The sequence below is a fragment of the Meles meles genome, chromosome 1, assembly GCF_922984935.1.
Source record: "Meles meles chromosome 1, mMelMel3.1 paternal haplotype, whole genome shotgun sequence".
Lineage (NCBI taxonomy): Eukaryota > Metazoa > Chordata > Mammalia > Carnivora > Mustelidae > Meles > Meles meles.
In genome coordinates this window covers 205,812,209-205,839,076 of record NC_060066.1, presented here as the reverse complement: position 1 = coordinate 205,839,076, position 26,868 = coordinate 205,812,209, and the positions used below count along the sequence as shown (strand labels likewise).

Genomic DNA, 26,868 nt, shown 5'->3' with positions numbered 1-26,868 from the left:
GCTTTGGGTCTCACAGGGTTATGACATTTGATTTCCTTTGTGTTGATCTTACAGGAAATTTTGTTTTAAAAATATTCTTCTGAGTGTTTTTTCTGAATGTTTTATTTTTCCTAAAAAAAGCTTTTTAGTTTTAGAGATGATAACTAATTGGATTAAAATGTTGACTGGGGAAGTTTGCGTATTTAATAAAATGATTGGCTTAGAAACTAGCGACTTTTTTTTTTTTTTTTTTTTTAAAGATTTTATTCATTTGACAGGGAGATGAGCACAAGCAGGGGAAGTGGCAGGCAGAGAAGGGAGAAACAGGTTCCTGGCTGAGCGACCAGGTGCCCCAGTGACCTTTTTTTTTTTTTTTTTTTTTTAAAGATTTTATTTATTTATTTGACAGAGAGATCACAAGTAGGCAGAGAGGCAGGCAGAGAGAGAGGAAGCAGGCTCCCCGCTGAACAGAAAGCCCGATGCGGGGCTCGATCCCAGGACTCTGGGATCATGACCTGAGCCGAAGGCAGAGGCTTCAACCCACTGAGCCACCCAGGCACCCCTTTTTTTTTTTTTTTTTTTAAGAGTTTGTACTTCATTTATTTTAGAGCGAGTAAGCTTGAGCAGGGGGAGGGGCAGAGGGATAAGCAGACTCTGTGCTGAGCACGGAGACCCACACAGGGCTTGATCCCACAATCCTCATACCAGGACCTGAGCTGAAATCAAGAGTCTCACATTTAACTGACTGAACCACCCAGGTGCCCAGTAACTTATTTTTTAATTGGGTGGGGTTAATTCCATGCCGAGGTTCTTTATGGTGAAGCACTTTTACTTAAAAGTTTATAAAACACTGGAATTCAGTAAAAAAAAAAAAATCCAAAGACCTTTTAAGATTGAGGAGTGATAACCCATTTCCTAAATCTTAAGAGTAGAGGTAGTCTTCAAAGATTTTACAAAAAAACTCATAGTGGAATATGAAAAGAATATGGAATTTATGTACATTACAAAAAGATGGGATCATGTTTTTGTCTTCTGTTTTGTCTTAGCAACTGTATAGTATGAAATAAGAATAAAAGTCACTAGTCAAGGGAAGTTATTAGAAGTATTTGTAAGTTTTCCAAAGTCAATGTTTTAAATTATCATTTTACTAAGAAGTTAAAAGGTTAAAAATGAATTTCTTGGGGCGCTTGGTTGGCTCAGTTGGTTAAGGGTCTGCCTTCAACTCAGGTCATGATTTTAGGGTCCTGGGATGGGGGCCCAGCTCTCTGCACAGCTGGGAGTCTCCTCCTGCTTCTCACTCTTCCCTTCCCTTCCCTCTCTTTCGCTCATTCTTTCTCTCTCAAATAAATAAAATCTTAAAAAAAAATGAATTTCTTCTCAGTAGTTGTAAATAATAGTTCTGGTAAACCAGGTAGGAATCACGTTTTCAAAGAGCCCTTTGTATTCATACTAGGGACTCTTGATGTGGATTTTTGCTCTTGCTTGTTCTCTAGGCTTCTGTTACTTCCGCTTTGTTCTCTCCAGTCTTCCCTTTTTTTGATCAGCTTGCCTTGATCCTCTTTTCTCCATCTGTTTTATTTATTGTCATTACTCTAAGAAATGGATAATCATCACTTGTATTCTATTGACAATTAATTATACTTGAACTTCTCCCAGAAAAGTACAGTGTAAATCAAACACATTTATGAAGTTATTTATGAGTTATTTTGAGAACAAATGTCCAAGTGTTAACTGAGTAGTCATTATATTCCTGTACTATATATATATATATATATTTTTTTTTTAAAGATTTTATTTATTTGACAGAGAGAGATCACAAGTAGGCAGAGAGGCAGGCAGAGAGAGAGGAGGAAGCAGGCTCCCTGCGGAGCAGAGAGCCGCATGCGGGGCTCAATCCCAGGACCCTGAGATCATGACCTGAGCTGAAGGCAGCGGCTTAATCCACTGAGCCACCCAGGCACCCCTCCTGTACTATATATTTGATTTTTCCAGACAAAGTCATCTCTTCTGTTCTCTAGAGGAGTACTTTATGAATTATTTCTAAGATTGGCTAAAATACTCAAGTCTTCCTATTTGGTCTCACCAGTAGGATCTAAAGATTATAGAACCTTTGCCATTTTTTTCTCATAATTGAATAGTCTTTCAGAGGATTACATGTTAGTTGAGCACTATCTTTTTGTTAAAAAATAATGAAAAAAATTTTTTAAAGTAAAATTTTTTTTTTAAAGATTTTATTTATTTATTTGACAGAGAGAGAGATATCACAAGTAGGCAGAGAGGCAGGCAGAGAGAGAGGAAGAAGCAGGCTCCCTGCGGAGCAGAGAGCCCGATGCGGGCCTCGATCCCAGGACCCTGAGATCATGACCTGAGCCGAAGGCAGCGGCTTAATCCACTGAGCCACCCAGGCGCCCTTTAAAGTAAATTCTATGCCCAACATGGCTTGACCTCACCATCCTGAAATCAAGAGTCATATGCTCTACTGACTGAGCCAGCCAGGCACTCCTCAAATTAATTTTACTTAGTAAATAGTTTCTCATTAGATTGGTATAAAATAATGCATATGTTTGTGTATATATATATATTTTTTTTTTTCCACTGAGGTAATGTTGCCTTAATAGTTTGAAGAATTTTGTCATTTGAGGCTTTACTGAAAACATTGCTTTTCTTAAGAATTAGTCTTCAAATTTTCATGTACAGGATTCTAGACATTCACCATGGATTCAGTAAACAGATGAGTTTAGTTTTGTCGGTTGAATTAAGCTTGACGTCAGTCTTCAAGTTTTCTTAAACTCTCTGAAGTAGAGCCAGAACCAGTAAGTAGCTTTTCATATAAGAAAGTCATCTATTATGTTCATAGCAGCATTATTCACAATAGCCAAAAGATGGAAGCAGCCAGTGTTGTGACCCATGAGTGAATAAACAGAATGTACTAATTAAATTTGTGACAAACAGAATTCATGCAGTGGAATATTACTCAGCCTTAAAAAGGGAAGGAAATTCTGACTCCTGCTACAACATTGAGGAACCTTGAAGAAACTGTGCTCAGTGAGGGAATTTGACATTTCTGTGGATTCTCTCTATGCATGCCTATTAAATTTGCTTTTTTCCTGTTTAAAAAAAATATGCTGGGGTGCCTGAGTGGCCTAATCAGTTAAGTATCTGACTCTTGATCTCAGCTCCGGTCTTGATCTCTGGGTCCTGGGTTCAAGCCCTGCATTGGGCTCCAGACTGAGTGGGGAGCCTACTCTAAAAGCAAAAACTAAACAAAGTTATGCTAAGTGAAATAAGTCATGTCCCAAAAGGCTAAGTATGGTGTTTTTCTACCTGTAGCGGGTACCTAGAGCAGTCAAATTCACATAGGCAGAAAGTGGAATGGTTCCGCCGTTACACGGTACAAGCAGCATTGCAGTAAGCAATGTTGTGTACTCTTTGCAGACGCCTGCAATTGCACATGCGTGATCAATCCCTGTGAGTGGAATTTCTAGTGATGTGTACTTAATTCTTAATCAGTACTATCAAATTGTCTTCCAAGAGGTTTTTCTGATTTGTACTTCTTCAGAGAATTTATGAAAGTGTCTGTTATGTTAGACTAGTACCTAGGTATTATTAAAATTTTGGGTTTTGCGTTATCTTACCCTCTTTAAAATTTAGATTTTTGGGGCACCTGGCTGGCTCAGTGGGTTAAGTAGCTGCCTTTGGCTCAGGTCATGATCCCAGCATTCTGGGATCGAGTCCCACGTCCCACATCAGGCTCCTTGATTGGCAGGGAACCTGCTTCTCCCTTTGCCTCTGCCTGCCTATGCTCACTTTTTATATCTGACCAAAAAAAAAAAAAAAATCAACTTAAAGCATAAATAAAATTTAGATTTTAAAATTTTTGAGTAAAATTGAACAGCGTTTTTTTTTTTTTTAAGATTTTATTTATTTATTTGACAGAGAGAGATCACAAGTAGACAGAGAGGCAGGCAGAGAGAGAGGGAGGGAAGCAGGCTCGCTGCTGAGCCGGGAGCCCGATGCGGGACTCGATCCCAGGACCCTGAGATCATGACCTGAGCCGAAGACAGTGGTTTAACCCACTGAGCCACCCAGGCGCCCTGAACAGCGTTTTTGAGTGTATTTTTTTTTGTTTACGATTTGTGTGTATTTTATTCATTTTCAAGATTTGTTTTTAAGTAATCTCTGTGCCCAGTGTGGAGCTCAAACCCACAACCCTGAGATCAAGAGTTGCTTGCTCCACCAACTGAGCCAACCAGGCACCCTCTGTGTGTATGTGCATATTTTAATTTAATTAATTTTAAGAAAGATTTTACTTGAGAGAGAGAGAGAGACAGCATTGACTGGGGAGCCTAATGGGGGTGGGGCTCCATGCTAGAACCCTGGGATCCTGACCTAAGCCAGTCACCTACTTAACTGACTGAGTCATCCAGGCACCCCAGTATGTGCATATTTTAAAAGAACTTCAGATATTTTACCTGTTTTTGTTTGGGCCTGTGTTTCCCTTGGTTTATCAGCATTGTTTGTATATTTCGGAAAACATTTATTTCTCATGTGTTACAGCTATTTTTCCCCATTTATCTTTTGACTGATTTGTTATTTAGGGGCTGTAATTTTTCTATGGTTTGTGTGGTCTTTTTCTTTCTTTCTTTTTTTTTGGGACATCACACAGAATCGTTCAGATTACTTTATTGAATTTGCAGAAGGATTCTGCAGTAAAACATTTAAAAAAAATAACATAGTGGGGCACTTGGGTGTCCCAGTCGGTTAAGCACAGGTCATAATCTGAGTCCTGGGATCCAGCCCCCACAATGGGCTGTCTGCTCGCGGGGAGCCTGCTTCCGCCTCTCCCTTTTCCTCTGTGTGGTCTAGCTCACTCTCTCTCAAATAAACAAAATTAAAAAAAAAAAAAAAAATCACGTAGCACTTAGTAGGTATATACATACCTGGACATTCCAGAAACAAATAACAAAAAATGGAATTCATGTGGTCTTTTTCTTTATGATTTAGAGGTTTTACCTCCTGTGTTGAGTCTTTCCTAGACCCAAGACTATATAACAAATGAATAATTTTTATTTATTTTTTGGGGCAGAGAGAGAACACAAATCGTGAAACTATTACAAATCATTCCTCCTTTCATCTTTTTCCACTCCTCCCCCTGTCCTTCCAAGTAGAGAAACATCTCTCAGAGTATTAGCTTTTTCTCCAGTGAGGCTGAGGATTTGTGGTTGACTGCCTTTTGCTGGCTTTAGGGATCCTTAGTCTGTCTTTTGCCATCTTTAGTGATTATTTGTACTTAGGCAAAAGATAATGTGATTAAAGGTGGAATATATTAATTACTTAAAAATGTTTATAAATCTACTTTATATATAGATTTATTTCACGATAGATTTCCTGAAAGAATTCTGTACCATCATGAAATGGAAATGGCAGATTTTGGCTGTCACCAGTAATGGGGTACTTATCTTCCCAGTCTATTTCAAGGCACACTTGAAATAGAAAATGTCTTCCAGGTATGCCCAGTTATGGGAACCAGAGCATACAGTTGACTTATATTGAGATAACATGGATCTTTTTAAAAATTTAATTTCAGTTAGTTAACATATAGTGTATTATCAGTTTCAGAGGTAGAGTTCAGTGATTCATCAGTTGCATGTAACACCCAGAGCTCATTACATCAAGTGCCTTCCTTACTACCCATCACCCAACTACCCCGTCCCCCACCCACGGCCCCTCCAGCAACTCTCAGTTGTGTTTCCTATACTTGAGAATCTCTTATGAAAAAAAAAAAAAAGTCTCTTATAGTTTGTCTTCCCCTCTGATTTTGTTTCATTTTATTTTTCTCTCCTTTCCCCTATGATCCTGTTTTGTTTCTTAAATTCCACATATGAGTGAAATCATATGATAATTATCTTTCTGCAGTTGACTTATTTCACTTAGCATAATACCCTCTTAGAGGTCACAGATCTTTGTGAGTAAAGGAGATACAAAATCTTTTGTAGTAGAGGACAATGACAGGCATTATCTTAGTCTTTCTTTTTTAAAAAAATATTTAATCTCTGCACCAAATGTGGGTCTCAAACTCATAACCCTGAGATCAAGTTTCATGTTTTGTTTTGTTTTTTTTAATATTTTATTTATTTATTTGACAGAGAGAGAGGTCACAAGTAAGCAGAGAGGCAGGCAGAGAGAGAGGGAGAAACAGGCTCCCCACTGAGCAGAGAGCCCGATGCGGGGCTCGATCCCAGGATCCTGAGATCATGACCTGAGCCAAAGGCAGAGGTTTAAACTACTGAGCCACCCAGGCGCCCTCAAGTTTCATGTTTTAATGACTGAGCCAGCCAGGCACCCCTGTATCTTTTTTTTTTTTCTCTTTCCTCCTCTCCCCTCCCCTCTCCTCCCTCCCTCTCCCCTTCCCTCCCCTTCCCTCTCCTCTCTTCCCTTCCCTTCCCTTTCTTTTAAATAAAAATTTTATTTGTTTACTTGTCAGAGAAGAGAGTGCTAGCACAAGCTGGGGGAGAGGCAGGCTCCCCACTGAGCGGAGCCAGATGCCAAACTGATCCCAGGACCCTGGGTTTGTGACCTGAGCTGAAGGCAGACACATAACCGACTAAGCCACCCAGGTGTCCCATATCTTTTTCTTTTAATAAGTTTTATTGGGATTTAATCTACATGGCATAAACTCATCCTTTTAAAGTGTACAGTCTAGGAGCACCTGGCTGGCTCAGTTGGTAGAGCATGTAACTGTTAATCTCAGGACCATGAGTTGGGTGTGTGTGTGTGATTATTTATTAATTTATCCATTTATTTCTTTATTTAATTTATTTGAGAGAGTGAGAGGGGGTGGGGTAGAGGGAGAGGAAGAGAGAACCCCAAGCAGATTCTGCATCGAGTGTGGAGCCTGAAACACGGCTTGATCTCATGACCCTGAGATGATGACCCAAGCAGAAACGGAGAGTCTGGCTCAACTGACTGGGCACCCCTGGACAGCTCTAATTTAAACGCTGTTATAACATATTAAGTTGCTAAGGATTCTGCCTTTTAGTCTGCCTGTAGTATTTCTAGTCGCTGGTGTAGGATGTAAAATAAAGGTCTGTCACAAGAGGGGAAACCAGCCTTTTCTTCTAAATATAAGATCAAATGGGTTGGGGCGCCTGGGTGACTCGGTGGGTTAAAACCTCTGCCTTCGTCTCAGGTCATGATCCCGGGGTCCTGGGATCGAGCCCCACATAGGGCTCTCTGCTTTGTGGGGAGCCTGCTTCCTCCTCTCTCTCTGCCTACCTCTCTGCCTACTTGTGATCTCTGTCTGTCAAACAAATAATAAAATCTTTAAAAAAAAAAAGATCAAATGGGTTGATTTATGTATTAGTAATTCCCTCATTTTGAAAAGTTACTACTCTGAAAAGATAAGTGTTGATGTTACTGCATTATTTCAAATAGTTTGGTAGTTGTAATGGATATACTTATGACTAACTGACTTTGAAAGAGGAAAGATTTTGAATCTATAATGTAAAAAACAAACACAAACATTTCTTGTCTTTAATATTTATCTCTTAGGCCTTTTTATCCCTTAAGACATGTTCATTTGCTCCTCACTTCTTTCTGCTTATTGGTTATTTTCTTTTGAATAAGGAGCATCTTGGCCATTATGGGATGGAAGGGTGGGAGAGCGGGTGATAGTTTGATAAAATACGCAATTTTTGGAAAGTGATATATTGGGTTTTACAGAGTAAACGTGTAGGTTAATTGCATGCCCCTTCAAAAAGACTGATAGTCTCCCTGTGTACAATCTTCTGTTTCTTACCTGGACTAGTGGGACAACATTGAAGCTTTAGAAGGGATCTCTTTACTTGGAAATAGAGCAGCAGTAGTGTTAGTAATCATAAAAGACTCAGATGAGATATTTTGCCTCTAGAAGTTAATGGGGCAAAGAAGGCATAGATGTAGAATTTGAGTGTATTGTCTAAGCACAGTGGATCTATTGTTTGAAAAATGATTTGGGGATTGGCGCCTGGGTGGCTCAGTGGGTTAAGCATCTGATTCTTGATTTTTGCCTTGGGTCATGATCTCAGGGTTGTGAGGTTGAGCTCCATGCTGGGCACTGAGCCTGCTTAAGGTTCTCTCCCTTTCCTTTTACCCACCTCCCCCCCACCCAACCTCTTTCTCCTACCCTCTCTTTTAAAAAAAAAAATGACTTGGGGAGGATTGTTTTCTGTAGTAGGAGGCCTTTTGTGAAAAGCAAGTACTGTATGTGGGTATTTTTTACTATTGCTCATTAGTAGGGTCAGTTGCAAAAACTAGGATTAAAAGTAATCTTTGCATTGTTATTGAAAACCTAGCCAATAATGGTTGCATGTAGTGCCTTCTGGAAAGAAAGGGTATTGAGAGGCACGTTTGTATTGAGGGTTATGTCTTTAGTTTTATGTAATGGTGTTGCTTTGGAAATTATAGAGTATGTTTCTTGTGGAGTTGATAAAAACAGTTTAGAATAGGTCTACTCTTCACCTATCAGGAATCTAAATTGTAATTAAATTCCCTGAGACTAGGGATTTTTGCTTTGTTCCTTGATATGCATCAGGTGCCTAGAACAGTGCCTGTTAAAAACCATAAAATTAATAATTGAATTAGGATCAGAACACTAGTCCAGAACTTATGCATTTCCTCCACTATGTCAACGTTGTTTTCCAATGGGAACTCGAGGCCGTTAATTCACTGAAATAATATTCTTCAGGAAACTGTTAAGGACTGTCAGTACTTATTATATAAATTGTCCATTGTGGTTTTTTTTAAATTTTTTATTTATTTCTTATTTTTTTACTAACATATAATGTATTTTTATCCCCAGGGGTACAGGTCTGTGAATTGCCAGGTTTACACACTTCACAGCACTCACCATAGCACATACCCTCCCCAATGTCCATAACCCCCCTCCCCCTCTCCCAACCCCACTTCCCCCCAGCAACCCCCAGTTTGTTTTGTGAGATTGAGTCACTTATGGTTTGTCTCCCTCCCAATCCCATCTTGTTTCATTTATTCTTCTCCTATCCCCCTAACACCCCATGTTGCATCTCCACGTCCTCATATCAGGGAGATCATATGAACTTTTTTTTTTTTAAAGTAATCTTTACACCCAACATGGGGCTCAAACCCACAACCTCAGGAGTCACAAACTCCACCAAGTGAACCAGCCAGGTGCCCCTAAATTATCTATTGTTGAAAGGAGACCAAACATTTCACCAAACCTGGCATTAATTTGGGTAATTTAAAAAAAATTTTTTATTTTAAGTAGGCTCCACATCCAACGTGAGGCTTGAACTCAGGACCCTGAGATTAAGAGTTGAATACTGTACCGACTGAATCAGCCAGGCACCCTTATCTTGGGTAATTATTAAATTGACTCTTAAAAACAGCCCCCCAAAAAACTTACAATACAGTGTATATTGATCAGTTTAGTATTTTTAAATGTTGAACATTTTGACCAAATAGAAACCAGTTTAGTATTGTTTTTTGACTGTGTTTTTGAAGACAAACCTATTAGTTTGTAGCAGTCGAACACAGTTTCTTAGCTTATGTTCTCATTTATTTTAACTTTAGGCTCTCTTAATTCTTGAGAAATTATAAATGCATTAACTTAATCATATAACTAGCGACCATGTAATTTTAGAAACTGATGTTCTCTGTGTATTACTGGAAAATATTCCGTAAGTTCTCTGAAAACCTGTATCTAGGCTCAATGTTGAAAAGGAAATATTACCTAATTGTGGTTTGATTCTTTTTTAACTACTAAATTTCAGATAAATGTTTAATCTTGAATACTTGAAGGATACTTGAAAACTGTCAGAAATGTGTTGTTTTGGAAAGAGTAGACAAAATCAGGACATCACCTTTACCAACTGAGTTTTCATGGATATGAAGAGTTAGCCACTGCTTTTTTTTTTTTTTAATTTATTTATTTTAGAGAGAGAGCACAAATGCATCCAGGCATGGGAAGGGGCAGAGGGAGATGGAGAGACTCTCAAGCAGACTCCTCCCCGCTGAGTGCTGAGGCTCACTTGGGGCTCAGTTTCACGACCCTGAGATCATGACCTGAGCTGAAATCAAGAGTCAGGTGCTTAACTCACTGAGCCACCCAAGAACCCTTCTTTAAAAACCTTTGCAACCTTCCATTTAGTGAGAAACTTTGTAGGTGTGGGTGTGGTAAAATATGCATAGTATAGCATTTATTTTGACCGTTTTGGGGCATACAATTCAGTGTTTTTTTTTTAAAGATTGTATTTATTTATTTGAGAGACCGAGATCACAAGTACGCAGAGAGGCAGGCAGAGAGAGAGGAGGAAACAGGCTCCCCGCGGAGCAGAGAGCCCAATGTGGTGCTCAATCCCAGGACCCTGGGATCATGACCTGAGCCAAAGGCAGAGGCTTTAACCCACTGAGCCACCCAGGCGCCCCTATTTTTTATTTATTTTTTTAATATTTTATTTATTTGGCAGAGAGAGGGAACACAAACTGGGGGAATGGGAGAGAGAGAAGCAGGCTTCCCGCTGGAGCAGGGCTTGATCCTAGGACTTTGGGATCATGACCTGAGCTTAAGGCAGACGCTTAATGTCTGAGCCACCCAGGTGCCCCTAGGGTGATGTTTTAATTTTTTTTTTTTCAAGATTTTATTTATTTATTTGACAGCAAGAGAGAGAGATCACAAGTAGGCAGAGAGGCAGGCAGAGAGAGAGAGAGAGGGAAGCAGGCTCCCTGCCGAGCAGAGAGCCCGATGTGGGACTTGATCCCAGGACCCTGAGATCATGACCTGAGCCGAAGGCAGCGGCTTAACCCACTGAGCCACGCAGGCGCCCGATGTTTTAATTTTTATCCATGTCGTGGCTTGTATCAGAACTTCGTTTCCTTTTATGTCTTTTTTTTCCCCGAAGATTTTTTATTAATTTGACAGAGATCACAAGTAGGTAGAGAGAAAGAGAGGAGGAAGCAGGGTTCCTGCGGAGCAGAGAGCCCAATGCGGGGCTCGATCCCAGGACCCTGAGATCATGACTCAAGCCAAAGGCAGAGGCTTTAACCCACTGAGCCACCCAGGCGCCCCTCTTTTTATGTCTTAATATACTATCCCATTATAAGTATATTTCGCATTTTGTTTATTCACTCATTGGTAGACACTTGGGTTGTTTCCATCTTTGGGCTGTTAGGAATAGTGCTGCAGTGAACATTGGTGTACACATAGCTGTTTGAACCCCAGTTAAGGAGTGGAATTGCTGGGTCATATGGTAATTCTGTGCTTAACTTATTGAGAAAAATGCCAAACTTTTCCACAGTGGCTGCACGATTTTATCGTTCTACTAGATCTGCCCTAGATTTCAAATGTTTCTGCATTCTTGTCAACACTTGTTTCAGTCCTTTTTTTCCCCCCTGCCTTAAATAGTCATCCTAATGGGTGTGAAGTGGTATCTCATTGTGGTTTTGATTTGCATTTCCCTAATGACTAATAATTTTGAGCGTATTTTTCTGGGTTTATCTGCCATCTATGTATCTTCTTTGTTGAAGTGTTTTGCCTGTTTAAAAAAAATGGGTTGAATTGTAAAAGTTTTTGTACTCTAGATACGAGTCCTTTGTCAGATACAATGGAAGGTATTTGATGTTTGTATGGAAAGAAAAGAACTATTCCAATTTCTCACGATTTTTTTTTTTCAAATTAGAAAGCTCCTTTCACTAATTCAGTATCAACAAATAGTTTTGTTACTTCTAGTTCAGTTGCCTGATGAAACAGAATTTGAGGATTAGGTTTCCCTTATTAGAGCTGTAACTTAAATCATACTGGAGGATGTAAGGAGAGAAGTTCTGCTTTCTGATAATGTCAGCTCCAGGAGAAGTGTAAAATTACGATTTTGGTTTGTCAGCAAATGAGAATATGCTATATTTAAAATGCTGTGCTTGCCTTTCTGAAATGCCAGATTATAAGTACGTAAAGCACAGTTAACTCCTAATGAAATTCATAGAATTTTCATGACTTTTAAAATTCTGAATCATTATATTTCTTACATATATCTTCCAAATATGAAAGGTGCCCTAAAATTTTTCTTTACAGACATCTCAAGCATTTTTTTGGGAATAAAAATGGGAGCATATGGTCTATCAAAACATTTTCTCAAATTCATTAATTTATATGAAAAACAGTTTTAAGTATACCTAAATTATAAGTTTTAGTAGTTTTAACCTCCTGAAAAAAATTAAATAGCAGAAAACTGCATTAAAAAATTAGACTGTTGGGGCACCTGGGTGGCTCAGTTGGTAAAGTGTCAACCTTTGACTCAGGTCATGATATCTGTGTCTTGGGATCAAGTCCCACTTCAGGTTCCTGCTTAGTGGGGAGTCCGAGTCTCCGTCTTGCTCCCCCTGCTTGTGCTCCCATTCTCTCTGTCAAATAAATAAATTAAATCTTCAAAAAAAAAAAAAAAATCTGACTCTCACTTGAGGGGCACCTGGGTGGCTCAGTCAGTTAAGTGTCTGACTTCAGGTCATGATATCAGGGTCCTGGGATTCAGCCCTCTGGTGGGCTCCGTACTCAACAGGGAGTCTTTTCTCTGTCCCTCACCCGAGTTGTGCTTTCTCTCTCTCTTGGGTAAATAAATAAAGTCTTTAAAAAAAAATTAAGACTGTCACTTCAAATGGATTGCTTTCAAGTAAAGATTGTGGAATCATCTCATTTTTTCAGTAAGCTTATTTTCACTTAATGATTTAAAAATGAAATCTGTAAAGTATCTGTTTTTAGTTAAGTTGTTTCTTTACTTTTTAATTTTAATTTTTAAAAAAGATTTTATTTATTTATTTGACACAGAGACACAGCGAGAGAGGAAACAAGCAGGGGGAGTGGGAGAGGGAGAAGCCAGCTTCCTGCTGAGCAGGGAGCTGGATGCGGGGCTCAGTCCCCTCAGGACCCTGAGATCATGACCTGAGCTGAAGGCAGACACTTAAGGACTGAGCCACCAGGCCCTCCTAATAAACAAACATCTTTAAAGATTTCTAAGTAACATTGAACCATCTTAGGTTTAGTAACCCTTTTTAGAATATAAAAATTCATAAAGCAGATTCATTTCAGCTAAATGTTCTTAAAAGGTGAAAAGTAATTTAGTGAATCTATTTAAGAAGTGAGAGTAATGGTTAAAACATTTGTAAATTTTGGGGAACCTGGCTGACTCGGTTGGTAGAGCATGCGACTAGATCTCAGGACTCATGAGTTCAAACCCCACATTGGGTGTAGAGCTCGCTTTAAAAAAATCTTTGTAAATTTTTGCCCCAAGAAAAACGTGAGTGTAAAAGCCATCTTGTGTACTTTGCAACTCCTTCTACATATGCAGTTAATGTAAAATAAGATTTTCACAGACTATTCTTGGAAAATTATTGTTATGCAACAATAATGTTTTATTTTTTCTAGATATGGCCGCGTGGAAAGTGTCAAAATTCTCCCCAAGAGGGGATCTGAAGGAGGAGTGGCCGCCTTTGTGGATTTTGTGGACATCAAAAGTGCACAGAAGGCTCACAACTCAGTCAACAAAATGGGAGATAGAGACCTACGCACGGATTATAATGAACCAGGCACCATTCCGAGTGCTGCTCGGGGATTGGATGATACAGTTTCCATAGCATCTCGTAGTAGAGAGGTTTCTGGGTTCAGAGGAGGTGGTGGAGGGCCTGCTTATGGCCCTCCACCATCACTTCATGCACGAGAAGGACGTTATGAGCGGAGACTTGATGGGTAAGTTCCAAGGTTTCTGTAGGCAGGTATTTTGTATTTGATATGGTGAGAAACAGAAACTCATATTTAGGGGCCCCAGATGGATTTAAAGTTTTGGGCATTCTCAATGTTTCCTATTTTGGGTTGGAAACGGAAGTGATTTCTATCCCAGTGGCTGGTATCTTGTGGAATCGTAGAGGATATTTCCTGCAGCTGGTTGGATATCTACTCCTGAGATGTAAAATGGTGGAAGATTTTGTATGGCAGTATCATTTTTGGAGTTACCTATCTTCTAGAATTAATTATTCCTTCTGTTGGATAATCTGAAGGCCTTCCTTGGATATATCTCTGCTATCTGATGGAGCTATTTGGCTACAGATTTTGTGGTTGTACTATATGGAATATTTCTGGAATATTAGAGCCTACAGATTCTTTTAGAAGTTGATATCTGCTTCTCAATTTTCACTACACAAAGTGTACAAACAAATTGGATTGTCACAAAAAACCTAGCAGACCATAATGATTCAACCGCCTGGATTCTACAAACAATACTTTAATCTGGAAATCTGTACTTGGATGAAGAAGAGTGAAGGCAGTGTTTGATTTTTTTCCATTTTGGATCTACACATTTTCCATGTTGGAATTATACTCCTTGATGGAATGGGGGAAATTTGAGATGATGAATGTTTCTAAATCCTGGAATATAGCCATTCTTTTCTAATTGCTGGAATGTATGGGATGTCATGCAGTCAAGATTCCATTAGCCCAGGGGAAGAGGATTACTATTTTGTTTCTTAAGCAAGTTGCTGTCCAATTAAAGGTACTTTAGCCTTGAACACATGGTGACGATCAGTTGTGGATACAGCAATCAAAATTGACTGTGCTGGATGGCTACAAAGGTGAACTAATGGGGAGCAACTGTTCTTCCTCATTTGGTGGAATCGTAGAGGAGATTTCCTCTTCTGTCAGCTGCCTGATTCCTACTTAGGGCTGGAAATTTTTTTGAATGTGGATGAATTTATAATTGTCTACTATCTCAAGAAAGAAGTCTGGGGGTTTGAGAGTTACAGTTTGTCTGGGACTACTTGCTTCCAGTGGAATTATTTTATCTGGTCACTAAGATTTTTTTTTTCCTTGTGGTTCATCTAAATATCATTTGACACCCTTGCCCATTAAGAAGGTGGATTACCCCCATAAGAGGGGCCAAAATTGGGGAAGTTATGTTCACAATTCTCTCCCTAGATTTAATTGGGATTATAGGTCGTGTTTCCACACTTGGAAAAGGTTGGTATGTCCTGACCTGTGTATATTAGCCCCTCTCCTAACCCAAGTCAAACTCTCTTCTTTTTTTCCCCCACTAACTCTAGAAGTATTTAGTACTAATAGATGAATCAAAGAATAGCTATTAGATTTCAGCTCTGCTAGCTCTTGTGCCTGCCTTCTGTATCTTCCTAATAGATAAGAACTTTGCATATTTCTAAAATACCAGCTATAGCAGTAATTCTCCTAGAACTATTGCCTATTGCTTGTTATATCATTAATAACAGCTTTTTTACCAATTAACATTTGATAGGGTGCTAATTGAATTATTTGTGAAATTTTCTCTTAAGTCTCAAAGGAAACCCTGTTGTTGGTTAGACATTGAAATATTTATCCAAATGCCAGAAATGTAGCACATTTAAAAAGGAAAAAGTTATTTAATACTTTTAAATAGGAAAGATATTACTGAATTTTTTTGCCATGCAGTTGCTTCACATCATAGCAGCAAAAAGCAAATATAGCCTAGGAAGGTATGATTGCTACTAAGTGAAAGAAAGGGTGGGTGAAAATGAGGATTAGTGGAGAGATTTGGATTTATGTATCTACTGGGGACATAGTATTAGTTGTAAGATTTTTGCCAGATATACTTCACTGGAGAGATTCTAATTCTGTGTCTTTGATGATTTCTTAATCTTTTGATAGAAGATCCGATCCAGAGATAATGTTGAGAAGAAACTCAGTCTCAACTTGAGATTCAAGTGATGAAATGGTCTTTTAGGAACTCAGGAAATGAGTTCTGGTTTCCTACAAAAGTAGAAAATGTTAAGATTTCTGTGTAGGATTAGCATTGGTTTTCATTATCAACACATAAGTGCATGTGTAACTGAACATGCAGCAATCTTTTGTAACCGTAGGTTGGCAAATAGTCATGTCCTACAGAAATATTTTTTTAAGTTAATCCATTGCTAATAGCAACCTTCAAATATCTTAGAGTTTCCAAAGTTGGCTAATTTCATCAGAGGCAATTGGAGCTTAGCTATGACTAAGAGCATATTTCCTGTAAACATTAAGCACAGACATTAACAAGTGGGATCATGAAATAGTTGTTTTAAAAAAATTATGTGGAATTTGATAGCACCAGGAGATGAAATAATCTTTATTCTTTAGTTAGTTAAATTTACTGTAGAATAAATAGCATGTGTCAGTCCAGTATTTTGATAATCTTTTCTTTTAAGATTCCATTTCTATTATTAAATGTGATTGTTTGGGCACAGCAGTTTACATAATCTGGTAGTTTTTATAATTACCCAAGAAGTCGAAAGTTAATGAGAAAAAATTATACTTAAAATCTTTTTCTGGACTTCTTCGAAAATGCCCTCTTACTGCTGGGACATACATTGCAATAGGGCTTTCATGTCTGTGTTAAAATGTATCATGGAAATTTTGCCTAAAATAAATTTGTCAAGTAAGTAAAAGTTTGGTATATATTTTAATTAGATGGGAGTATAGAAAACTTTGATATTAAAATGACAGTCTCTTCGTGTTCCATTAAACTGCAAATCAAAAGAAGATGGTATATGTATATTTCTGCATATAAGCCAGAAAATCCCTAATAAAAAGAGCATCTGATTTGCAGAACACTAGTCATGAAAGCCCAATATACACAATGATTGCTCAGCTGTGAAAATAATTTTTGGAGTCAAGTAAAATGTTAAGCTTGGTAGTGTTTGCTTACTAAATAGGTTAATGCTGTTTAGAAAATGACAGTTGCAAAGACAGACAATGCTGAAATGAATGTTTGCATGACTTGCTTTTAGTTTTGCTTGCCCTTTTCTGATTGATTAAATATTTTTCCCCCCCTCCTAAATGCAGGGCTTCAGATAACAGGGAGCGTGCTTATGAACATAGTGCCTATGGACACCATGAACGGGGGACGGGAGGATTTGATCGGACAAGACATTACGATCAGGATTACTATAGAGATCCTCGCGAGCGGACTTTACAACATGGGCTCTATTATACTTCTCGGAGTCGAAGTCCAAACCGTTTTGATGCTCATGACCCCCGATACGAACCTAGGGCTCGGGAGCAGTTTACACTGCCCAGTGTGGTACACAGGGATATCTACAGGGATGATATTACCCGGGAGGTACGAGGCAGAAGGCCAGAGCGGAATTACCAGCACAGCAGGAGTCGGTCACCACATTCATCCCAGTCTAGAAATCAGTCTCCTCAGAGGCTGGCTAGCCAAGCGTCTAGACCTACAAGGTCCCCTAGCGGCAGCGGCTCTAGGAGTAGATCCTCCAGTAGTGATTCAATCAGCAGCAGCAGTAGTACCAGCAGTGACAGGTAGGTTAACAGCCTTTTGTTATCACAGACGAGCTGTTGAATAAAATGTCACAAATTCTCAACAATCAGTGGTAATGATTTGTAGCATAGTAATATTTTTTAAAGTAAGTAATCTTGGATCGTGTATATAAGAAGCTGTGATTAGTGGGTGGCCATGGAATTCACCATTCTGTCAAGTACCTGAAACAGTGATTTGCAAATGCTGTTTTTTGCTCCAATATTCAAATGGCCAAAAGAGGTAGAAAAACGGTAACTTTAGCTGAATGAAGTACATCCTGTGCCGCTGAAAATGTATCTCTTTAAAGTTTTTAATTTCTTGGGTGTATAATGCTAACTTCTATTATTTTGGTTGAAAATTCATAAAAGCCTTTTGTTTAAAGATGTATTGGTGAAATATACTGTTGACACATCTATTATCAATGACTAAATCAACTTTTGGGTACATTTTAACTAATTTTAATATCAAGGTGGAAAGCCAATTTATAATCTCAAGTAGAAAAGCTTTCTTTAAATGCAGGTTGTAACTTAGCTGTTCATTAAGGTTGAGTGAGCTAATTTCATTAGTTGGAAATTTTTTTACAAAGGAATTTTATTCTAAAGGTAAAAATAATAATTTGAAGGTAATCTTAATAGGAAACCGCTTAGAAGTTTATCACAGATCTATGTAGATAGTACAGCTTACTCATTTTATAACCTTGGACAAGTTACTTAAGCTGTCTATGCCTCAGCTTTCTCTCATCTTCTGTGAGAATCAGGCTTTAAAATTACTGTGAAGATTAAATGAAAAAGTGTATTTAAGTGCTTAGCTCGATATCCATGTATATTAAATGCTGCTTTTAGTAATTCGCTATTATTATTACTGCATCAGTTGTTGAAGCATTTGAATGGTCTTTAACCATTCCTTGTTTCCATCTACTGTTATTGATCCTGTTTATGCCACATATCCTAGTTTTATATTTGAATGCTGTGTATTTTAAATTTATAGGATACAAAAATTTTTGACTGATTAAAATGCCCAGATTAATTATTCTTCCAGTATTGCCTGCTTTGAATTAATTTAAGACAAGTAAATGATCCTGTACGGGGGGGGAAATTGTGTACTGGCTCCAGTGTTGCATCTCTGTGACATGGGTGAAAACTCAGCCTCTCATGATTTTATTTGCTACGTTGTCAAGTTAAACAGTTGACGAGATTCATTTGAACTCTATAATAAGCTGATTATGAAGTCTTGTTATGTCCTACTTTCTCCTACATAGAATTAAGGCACTCAGGTTTTCGTTCCTTTTCTCTAAACCTACCTCGTTAAAGGGACACAGTAGCATTCCATTGTGTCAAAACTTAATGAAAAGCCAGCCAGTTGTGGAAGTGTTGAAGTTGGAGAAATATGATACAGGGCCTTCAGGATGGCATTCTACTTTGGTGAGAGTGATAGTGATTTAGGATCTGGCCCTTAGCATTGTAGGCTCAAAAACTTGAACTCAGGGGCCATCTGATGAATTTAATGGAGCTAATCCCTGTTTATGCAATCTAAAGGAAGGGTTATATGCTTCTCAGTATTTACAATCAGAAAGATAATGCCACAAAGGATAAGCTTAGAAAATGTACACAGGGACTAAATTATAATTTTTTATAAAAAGATTTTATTTATTTGACAGAGATCACAGTAGGCAGAGAGGCAGGCAGAGAGAAAGGAGGAAGCAGGCTCCCCTGGAGCAGAGAGCCCTATGTGGGGCTCAATCCCAGGACCCTGGTATCATGACCTGAGCTGAAGACAGAGGCTTTAACCCACTGAGACACCCAGGTGCCCCTAAATTATAATTGTTGAAGATATTTTCTCTTCTCTCAGCTACCTGATTCATGCTTAGGGCTGGAAGCTTTTATGATTTAGGGCTATAAAGGCTGTTACGTAGCACTTTGTCGACAAGAAGAGCTGAGTTTTAGGCTAGGCAGGGAACACTGCGGGTTGAAGGAACAACCTGGAAGGATACAGATGGAAGAATGTTTTGTGAACAGCACGTAATTTAGAATGACTTAACGATGATAATGATTTTGGGTTTAGTTCTTTATGCAGAGATGAGTGGTTGAAAGATTTTGAGAAGGGAGAGAGTTTGTTGAGATCTGTGCTTTAGATTTAGAAAGGCATCTGGTGACTTAGAGTAGGAAAGACCGAGATTGTGGTGAGGAGGCTATTTCAGCAGTTTGGAGAAGGAAGTCTTGGACTCTGAGAATGCCTAACTTGGGACAAGTGGGAGAGACATTGTGTTGATAATCAGATTATGTTGATTGTGAGAAACAGTGAACTTTCTGGAAATGGGACTGAATGACATGCCTTTCAGTGCTGTCCTTTAAGAACAAGACCAGGTCTTCCTTTGTGCACACCATAGAGCTTAGCATATCGTCTTTCTCAAAGTACATGTTCAGTAAATAGTTGAAATACTTAGATACAGTTCTTAGTTAACAATGGATAAAGCAGAATTAATGTAAATAGCTGAAAGATTGATCATTGTATATGATCCAAGCAAGTCTGAGAAAAAAAATCTTTTGATGTGCATAGAATACTCATTATTCCCGGGTTCAGCCTCCCTTTTATCAGATGTCCTTTTTTCCTTTACTATTATGCTGACATCAGAGTAATATTTTGAGATGTTTTATAGATTCAGAATGTTGAATTTCCTTTTGGGGGAAATAAGTTCTTTTTTGTAATCTTTAAAACCTTATGACTGTGGAACCATGACCTTCCAAGTTCTTTAAAAATGTTATGGGCGCCTGGGTGGCTCAGTTGGTTGAGCAGCTGCCTTCGGCTCAGGTCATGATCCCAGCGTCCTGGGATCGAGTCCCACATCGGGCTCCTTGCTCAGCGGGGAGCCTGCTTCTCCCTCTGACTCTGCCTGCCACTGTGTCTGCCTGTGATCCCTCTCTCTCTCTCGCTCTGACAAATAAAAAATAAAAAAAATCTTAAAAAATGTTATGGGCGCCTGGGTGGCTCAGTTGGTTGGGCGACTGCCTTCGGCTCAGGTCATGATCCTGGAGTCCCGGGATCGAGTCCCACATAGGGCTCCCAGCTCCACAGGGAGTCTGCTTCTCCTTCTGACCTTCTCCTCGTTCATACTCTCTCTCACTGTCTCTCTCTCAAATAAATAAAAAATAAAAAAAATGTTTTAAAAATGTTTCAAATTAATGTCTTATAGTAGATGAAATATAGCTTGGTTCTAGCGATAGAAACAAGCTTGTATTCTGTCTGTATGACTGACTGACAGGGAAGTTAATCACCCTCCATCCCCTTTAATTGTTGGAGCTTTGGTGAACAGATTCCTAGCAGTGCATTTCCAATGAGTAAACGTGGGATTGATAACAGTCTGGTTGTGAACTCTTTATAAATGACACACCTACAGTTTCTGCATAACTATCTCAGTATTTAACTGGTGAGAACTGGAACTTAATGGTATAAGCTTTCCTGTGTGCAGCTCTGTGGTGCTGTCTGTCTCTTTCTCTGTCGTGGTTTAGGGAGTCACTTTTCCTTTCAACAGGAAATTTTTAATGTGTGTATTCCACAAAAGTATTTTTTTTAAAAGCCCTGATTGAGGGGCTCCTGGGTGGCTCAGTCGTTAAACCTCTGCCTTCGGCTCAGGTCATGATCCCTGCTCCGCAGAGAGCCTGCTGCTTCTCTCTCTCCCACTCCCCCTGCTTGTGTTCCCTCTCTCCCCGTCTCCCTCCCTCCCTCTCTCTCTCTCTCTCTCTCTCTCTCTCTTTCTGTGTGTGTGTGTGTATGTGTGTGAAATAAATAAATAAATCTTTAAGGGACAAAAAAGGCCAGAATGAAGTTGAACATACTTTATTTCTGTAGTTTCCTATCATTGGGTTTTTTTTTTCCTGTCACATTAGTAAATTTTCTGTAATACAGGTTAAAGGAATTGAAGAATTTATTGAATTTAGTTCATAAACTTTCCTGATATCTTTTTTTTTTTTTTTAAGATTTTATTTATTTATTTGACAGAGATCACATGTAGGCAGAGAGGCAGGCAGAGACAGAGGGGGAAGCAGTCTCCCCGCTGAGCAGAGAGCCCGATGCGGGACTGGATTCCAGGACCCTGAGATCATGACCCAAGCCGAAGGCAGACACCCAACCCACTGAACCACCCAAGCACCCTCCCCTTTTTAAAAAAGATTTTATTTATTTATCTGACAGTGAGAGAGGGGACACAAGCAGGGGAGTGGGAGAGTAAGAAGCAGGCTTCCCGCTGAGCAGGGACCCCGTTGCGGGGCCCCATTCCCAGGACCCTGGGATCATGACCTGAGCCCAAGGCAGACACTCAACAACTGAGCCATCAGGTTCCCCAACTTTCCTGATATCTTAAAATAGTTTTTGACTGTGCTTTGTTTCCCAGTGGTTTACTTTGATCAAACCCAAAGATGATTGGGCTGGTTTAGGGTTCCTGAACTTGAATGGGGAAAATTACATCTTTTCACTAGTAATCTGTAACTGAAATTAAGTATTACTTCTCATTATGAAAGTAGGCAACAACAACAAAAAAAACAGTAGTATTGACAGTATGGGTTACTTTGTCACCAATATAAATCTGCAGGTAATTTATTATAGTTGCAGATAACTCAAAATGCGGTGTCTAGTCATCATTACTGGGACTACTGGAAATTATGTAGTTATTAAACTCAGTGTTAAGTATTATAAGTTAATGTTAATGAAAACATTATAACACAACATTTTAAATATTTTAATAACTGTCAATATAATTGGTTTCCATTTTTATTCCTGTTCATTTTACTTTATGCATTTAGAAACATTATTGTGAAAAGTGCAGAGGCTTTACCAGATTGCTGAAAAGATATCCTGGCAGTTAGTCGTTGATTCTACACGCTTTAAGAGGTTTACTGAATGAATGGGAAAAAAATGGATGAAAGGGTAAAGGGAGAGAGTTGAGATTTGGATAATCCTAAACCTGTTCCTATTCCTTTCCCTCCTATTCAGTAGATTACTTCTCTAAATCTCTTTTTAGTCTAAATTTAACTTTTGAGTTTATATTCAGCCATCTGTTTAACAAATACTGTGTTTTTGTGTGCACAAAATTTATGGAGTAAGATAGGTTGTATGGAGCCCCAAGAATAGAACTAATTTATTTATTTTTAATATTTTTTTAAGTTTATTATTATTTTTGTAATCTCTACATGCAGTGTGGGGCTTGAACTCTTGACTTTGAGATTAAGAGTCAGATGTTCTTCTGACTGAGCCATCCAGGCACCCCAAGAATAGATTAGTTTAGATTAAACATTTGCAGTGGCTGAGCCAAAACAGAAAACTACATATTTGTCTAATTAAGAGCTTACATGTATTTGTATTAATCTGGGTGTCTGTGGCTAGTGCATCTTTCCTGCTTTCCAAAAGCAGCCTCATCTCTCTTGAAAGCTTTTTCGGCTAGGGTCAGACTTTTCCTTTTTGTTCTTCTGAACCCTGCTGGTTTGTCTGTCTAAATACGTCTGGTAACTAGAGTTTTATTCTCACTAAGATAGGTCTTTAGGTGGAAACAAAATGAATGTAGTAATAAGCAAAGATAACTACATGAAAATAACTAGTTAGTGACATTTCATTGTCTCATTGTGGCTATTGGTAAACCATATGGCATTAAATCATGCTTAGTTACCTGTTGGAATAAATCAGAATTATTTTTTCTTTTTCTTTTTTTTTTTTAGAGAGAGAGCACATGTGAGCGTGGCGGGGGGCAGAGGGAGGAGGAGGTAGAATCTCAAGCAGACTCCCCGCTAAGCATGGAGCCTAATGTGGCTCTCAGTCTCAACAACCCTAAAATCCTGACCTGATCTGAAATTAAGAGTTGGACACTTAACCAACTTGAGCCACCCAGGCACCCTGAATCAGAATTTATTAGAACAGGCTTTCTACATACAGATTTTAAAAATTGGAATAAATTGATTTAGAAAATACTTGATGATGGGGCTCCTGGGTGGCTCAGTGGGTTAAAGCCTCTGCTTTTGGCTCTGGTCATGATCCCAGGGTTCTGGGATTGAGCCCTGCATGGTGCTTTCTGCTTGGCAGGGAGCCTGCTTCCCTTCCTCTCTCTCTGCTTGCCTTTCTGCCTACTTGTGATCTCTGTCTGTCAAATAAATAAATAAAATCTTAAGAAAAAAAAATAATTTGATGAAATTTCATGTGTTTTTTGGTATAGTTAATTATATTACTGGAATTTCTTTCATACTGTCGTGATTGGAAGATTTTTAAAAGTAGGCTCCATGCCCAATGTGGGACTTAATTAAACTCATGACCCTGAGATCAAGAGTTGCATGCTTTACTGACTGAGCAGCCAGGCACCCCCACAGTTGGAAGATTTAAGGAAGAGACTTGGGGACAGGAAGAGTTGCGGGGAGAGAGACAGAGAGACACTCTTCTTCTTACTTCCAGGGCAGGAAAACTGGCATTTGAAATAGCCTTTGTGGTGTTTATTTGAAGTAACAAGAAAAGCATATGGAACTTTAGAGCAATCAGACTTTTCAACACTGATGCTCTGTTAAGATGTGGTGTGGTTTCTGCTAAAGCCCCTCTCTTGTCTAATGTCGTAGCTTTGCAGTTGGAATAATTTACTTTTTTAAAAAATTTACTTCTTATTGAAAGGGAAATGAAAAATACTCCTTTTTTTTTTTTTTTTTTTTTTTTGAGCGAGAGACAGACTGAGCAAGAGAGAAGATGAGTGGAGGAGGGAGGGTCAGAGAGAAAGAGAGAAGCAGGCTCCCTGCTGAGCAGGAAGCTACACGTGGGCTTGATCCCAGGACACCAAGATCATGATCCCAGTGGAAGGCAGATGCTTAACTGACTGAGCCACCCAAGAGCCCTGAAAAATACTTCTCATTGCTTGTATTATTTGTAGAACTTGTTTGTATGTTTCTTTTATACATTTTTAGTAAATTATATCAAAGTTGACCATAACCCTACTCATTTTTTAATGATAGACCATTTAAGATTATTTTACCTGAATTATATTTAAATAGTAATTAGCAATATTAAACAAATACTGGATTTTTACAACAACGTATAGTTAAAAGGAATGTAATGAGCATTTTTTTTTTCCTGTAAAGACCCGTTCTGCTAGTCATTTTGTGAACAATCAAGACATTATAGTTTCTGAGAGGGGGAATTTTTTTAAAATACCCTTTGTCTGTGATTTCAAGAAGAGGTTTGCAGTTACTTATTTAAGGAGAGAGAACTTTCAGGTTCATGTAGAAAATTTTCCAGGCAACCCTCTCAGGTACCCCCCCCTCCTTTGGGAGCTTTGTATTCATTAAACTTTGCTTTACTATCACTAACTTTAAAAAAAGGAAGAAAAAATTTTCCAAAATTGTTGTCATCTTGCAGGTTTGTGAAAGACATTGGATGAGGCCGATAAGGTGAGAGGGAAGCCATTGGGATTGGTGGTGGTATGTGTATCAAAGTGACCGTGTACCTTCCATTTCTCTTATTTTGCAGATATGCTTATATAGAATATTGATATGGAAAAGGAAGGAACATTCATTTTATTACCTGACTGTACAGTTTGTTGTGATATGTATAATGTGCTGGAAACTGTCAGATTTAGAAGTAGTTTCAATACTGTGTATGAAGTAAAAGTTTTTTTTTTTTTAAATATTTGTTTGCAGAGTCAGAGAACTTGATCAGAGGGTGAGGCAGATGGAGAAGCCGACTCCCCATTGAGCAGGGAGCCTAACCTGGGGCTTCATCCCTGGACTGTGGGATCATGACCTGAGCTGAAGGCAGACACTTAACCACTGAGCCACTTAGGCCCTCCTAAAGATTTTATTTTTTAGTAACCTCTGTGCCCAACATGGGGCTCTAACTCATGACCCTGAGATCAAACTGAGCCAGCCAGCTGCCCCAAAAGTCAATTTTTTTGTGTATTAAAGGAATTAATAATTAGCAGTTTTTGGTGATTGTGAAATGTTTAATCATAAAAAACACATTTGAGTTTTTAATCCTCAAAAGTGATATCTTATCTATAATAACAAATAGGCAAATAATTTCAGTATTTAGTTGGAAATAAAATTTGTTTTTGTTGCACTGTGATTCCTTTTTTTTTTTTTTTTAAATTTAGGGTTTTGGGGCACCTGCGTGGCTCAGGGGGTTGGGCCTCTGCTGTTGGCTTGGGGCATGATCCCAGGGTCCTGGGATCGAGCCCCGTATCCGGCTCTCTACTCGGTGGGAAGCCTGCTTCCTCCTCTCTCTCTGCCTGCCTCTCTGCCTACTTGTGATGTCTGTCAAATAAATAAATAAATCTTTAAAAAAAAAATTTTAGGATTTTATTTATTTATTTGACAGAGAGAGACACAGCAAGAGAGGGAATACAAGCAGGCTGAGCAGGAGGGCTCCATGATCTGAGCCTGAGGCAGTTGCTTAATGACTGGCCCAGGTGCCCCTGCACTAAGATTTCTTATTCTCAGATATATTTAGGGACACAAAAATAGTTTGTATTCCTTTTTTTTAAACAGAAAAGTCACTGCCACTTTAGTGGCATTTACTTTAGTAATGACTTTTAATCTCAGGAGAAAAATTGATACAACGAATCAAACAGTATTTGGGAAATTGGTGTTTAGGAACCATGACTTTTCTCCCAGCTCTTTTTTTGTAGTTGCGTAGGATTGAAGTGATTATAGAAATTAAGTTGGTTTTACTGCATAAACCAACCTTTCTCCTGTTTGCTAGTGTTTATACCTGTCAGTTTGAGATGAATCATTTAAGTTGAGAAGAGATTTTTTTTGTTCTTGAGTGTGTAAAGAGAAGATACCTATGCCCAGAAACCATTGAAACAAACTATCTAACATGTAAAAATAGACGGTTAGATGTTTATTGATTTGGGGATAACTGGTGAAGTGTATGTTTTGGGAGCATTCAGAGGACTTTGAAGGAGAACAGTAAAGGTTTATTTAAGCCTTTAAGAAGCAAAAGTCAAAGATAACAAATATCTTAGGAGGGATGTTTGTTTATATTCTCCCCCTTTTGTATAAAATGAAAATATTTGCATGCTTATTTTAAGCCTAAGTAAAATACCTATTTTAATGCATTTTTAAATAGCTGATTTATTTCTGGGTTTCACAACCATTCTTTGCCTGTTTTTAAATTTTGTACTTCTGCCTCATTTTTACTTTTTTAGACAGCTCAAGTTATCTTAGACTTAAGAAAAAGATTTATTTATTTGACAGGGAGAGAGAGAGTACAAGCAGGGGGAGAAACAGGTTCCCCGCTGAGCAGGGAGCCTGATGTGGGGCTCCATCCCAGGACCCTGGGGTCATGATGCTTAACTGACTGAGCCACCCAAGCGCCCCTGAAATTAGATTTTGAAAGGAAGACTCTTTTGCAGAAAGTCAGTGTTGTAAATAAAATGTATTCATTCATTGCTCTATTTCCAACCATTAAAGGTTTTTTTTTTTTTTTTTAATTTTATTTATTTGACAGACAGAGATCACAAGTAGGCAGAGAGAGAGAGACAAAGGAAGGGAAGCAGGCTTCCCGCTGAGCAGACAGTCCGATGTGGGGATGG

At 38.7% G+C, this 26,868-nt stretch overlaps 1 protein-coding gene across 1 annotated transcript in view; it reads left to right on the top strand.

The window, feature by feature from the left end:
• The window catches only part of SPEN (spen family transcriptional repressor), a 95,719-nt gene that overhangs the window by 15,038 nt on the left and 53,813 nt on the right, over nucleotides 1-26,868 (top strand). Inside the window, 2 exon segments of the mRNA XM_046025212.1 lie at nucleotides 13,409-13,729; nucleotides 16,841-17,317. Of these exon segments, the coding sequence (XP_045881168.1) occupies nucleotides 13,409-13,729; nucleotides 16,841-17,317 (798 nt within the window).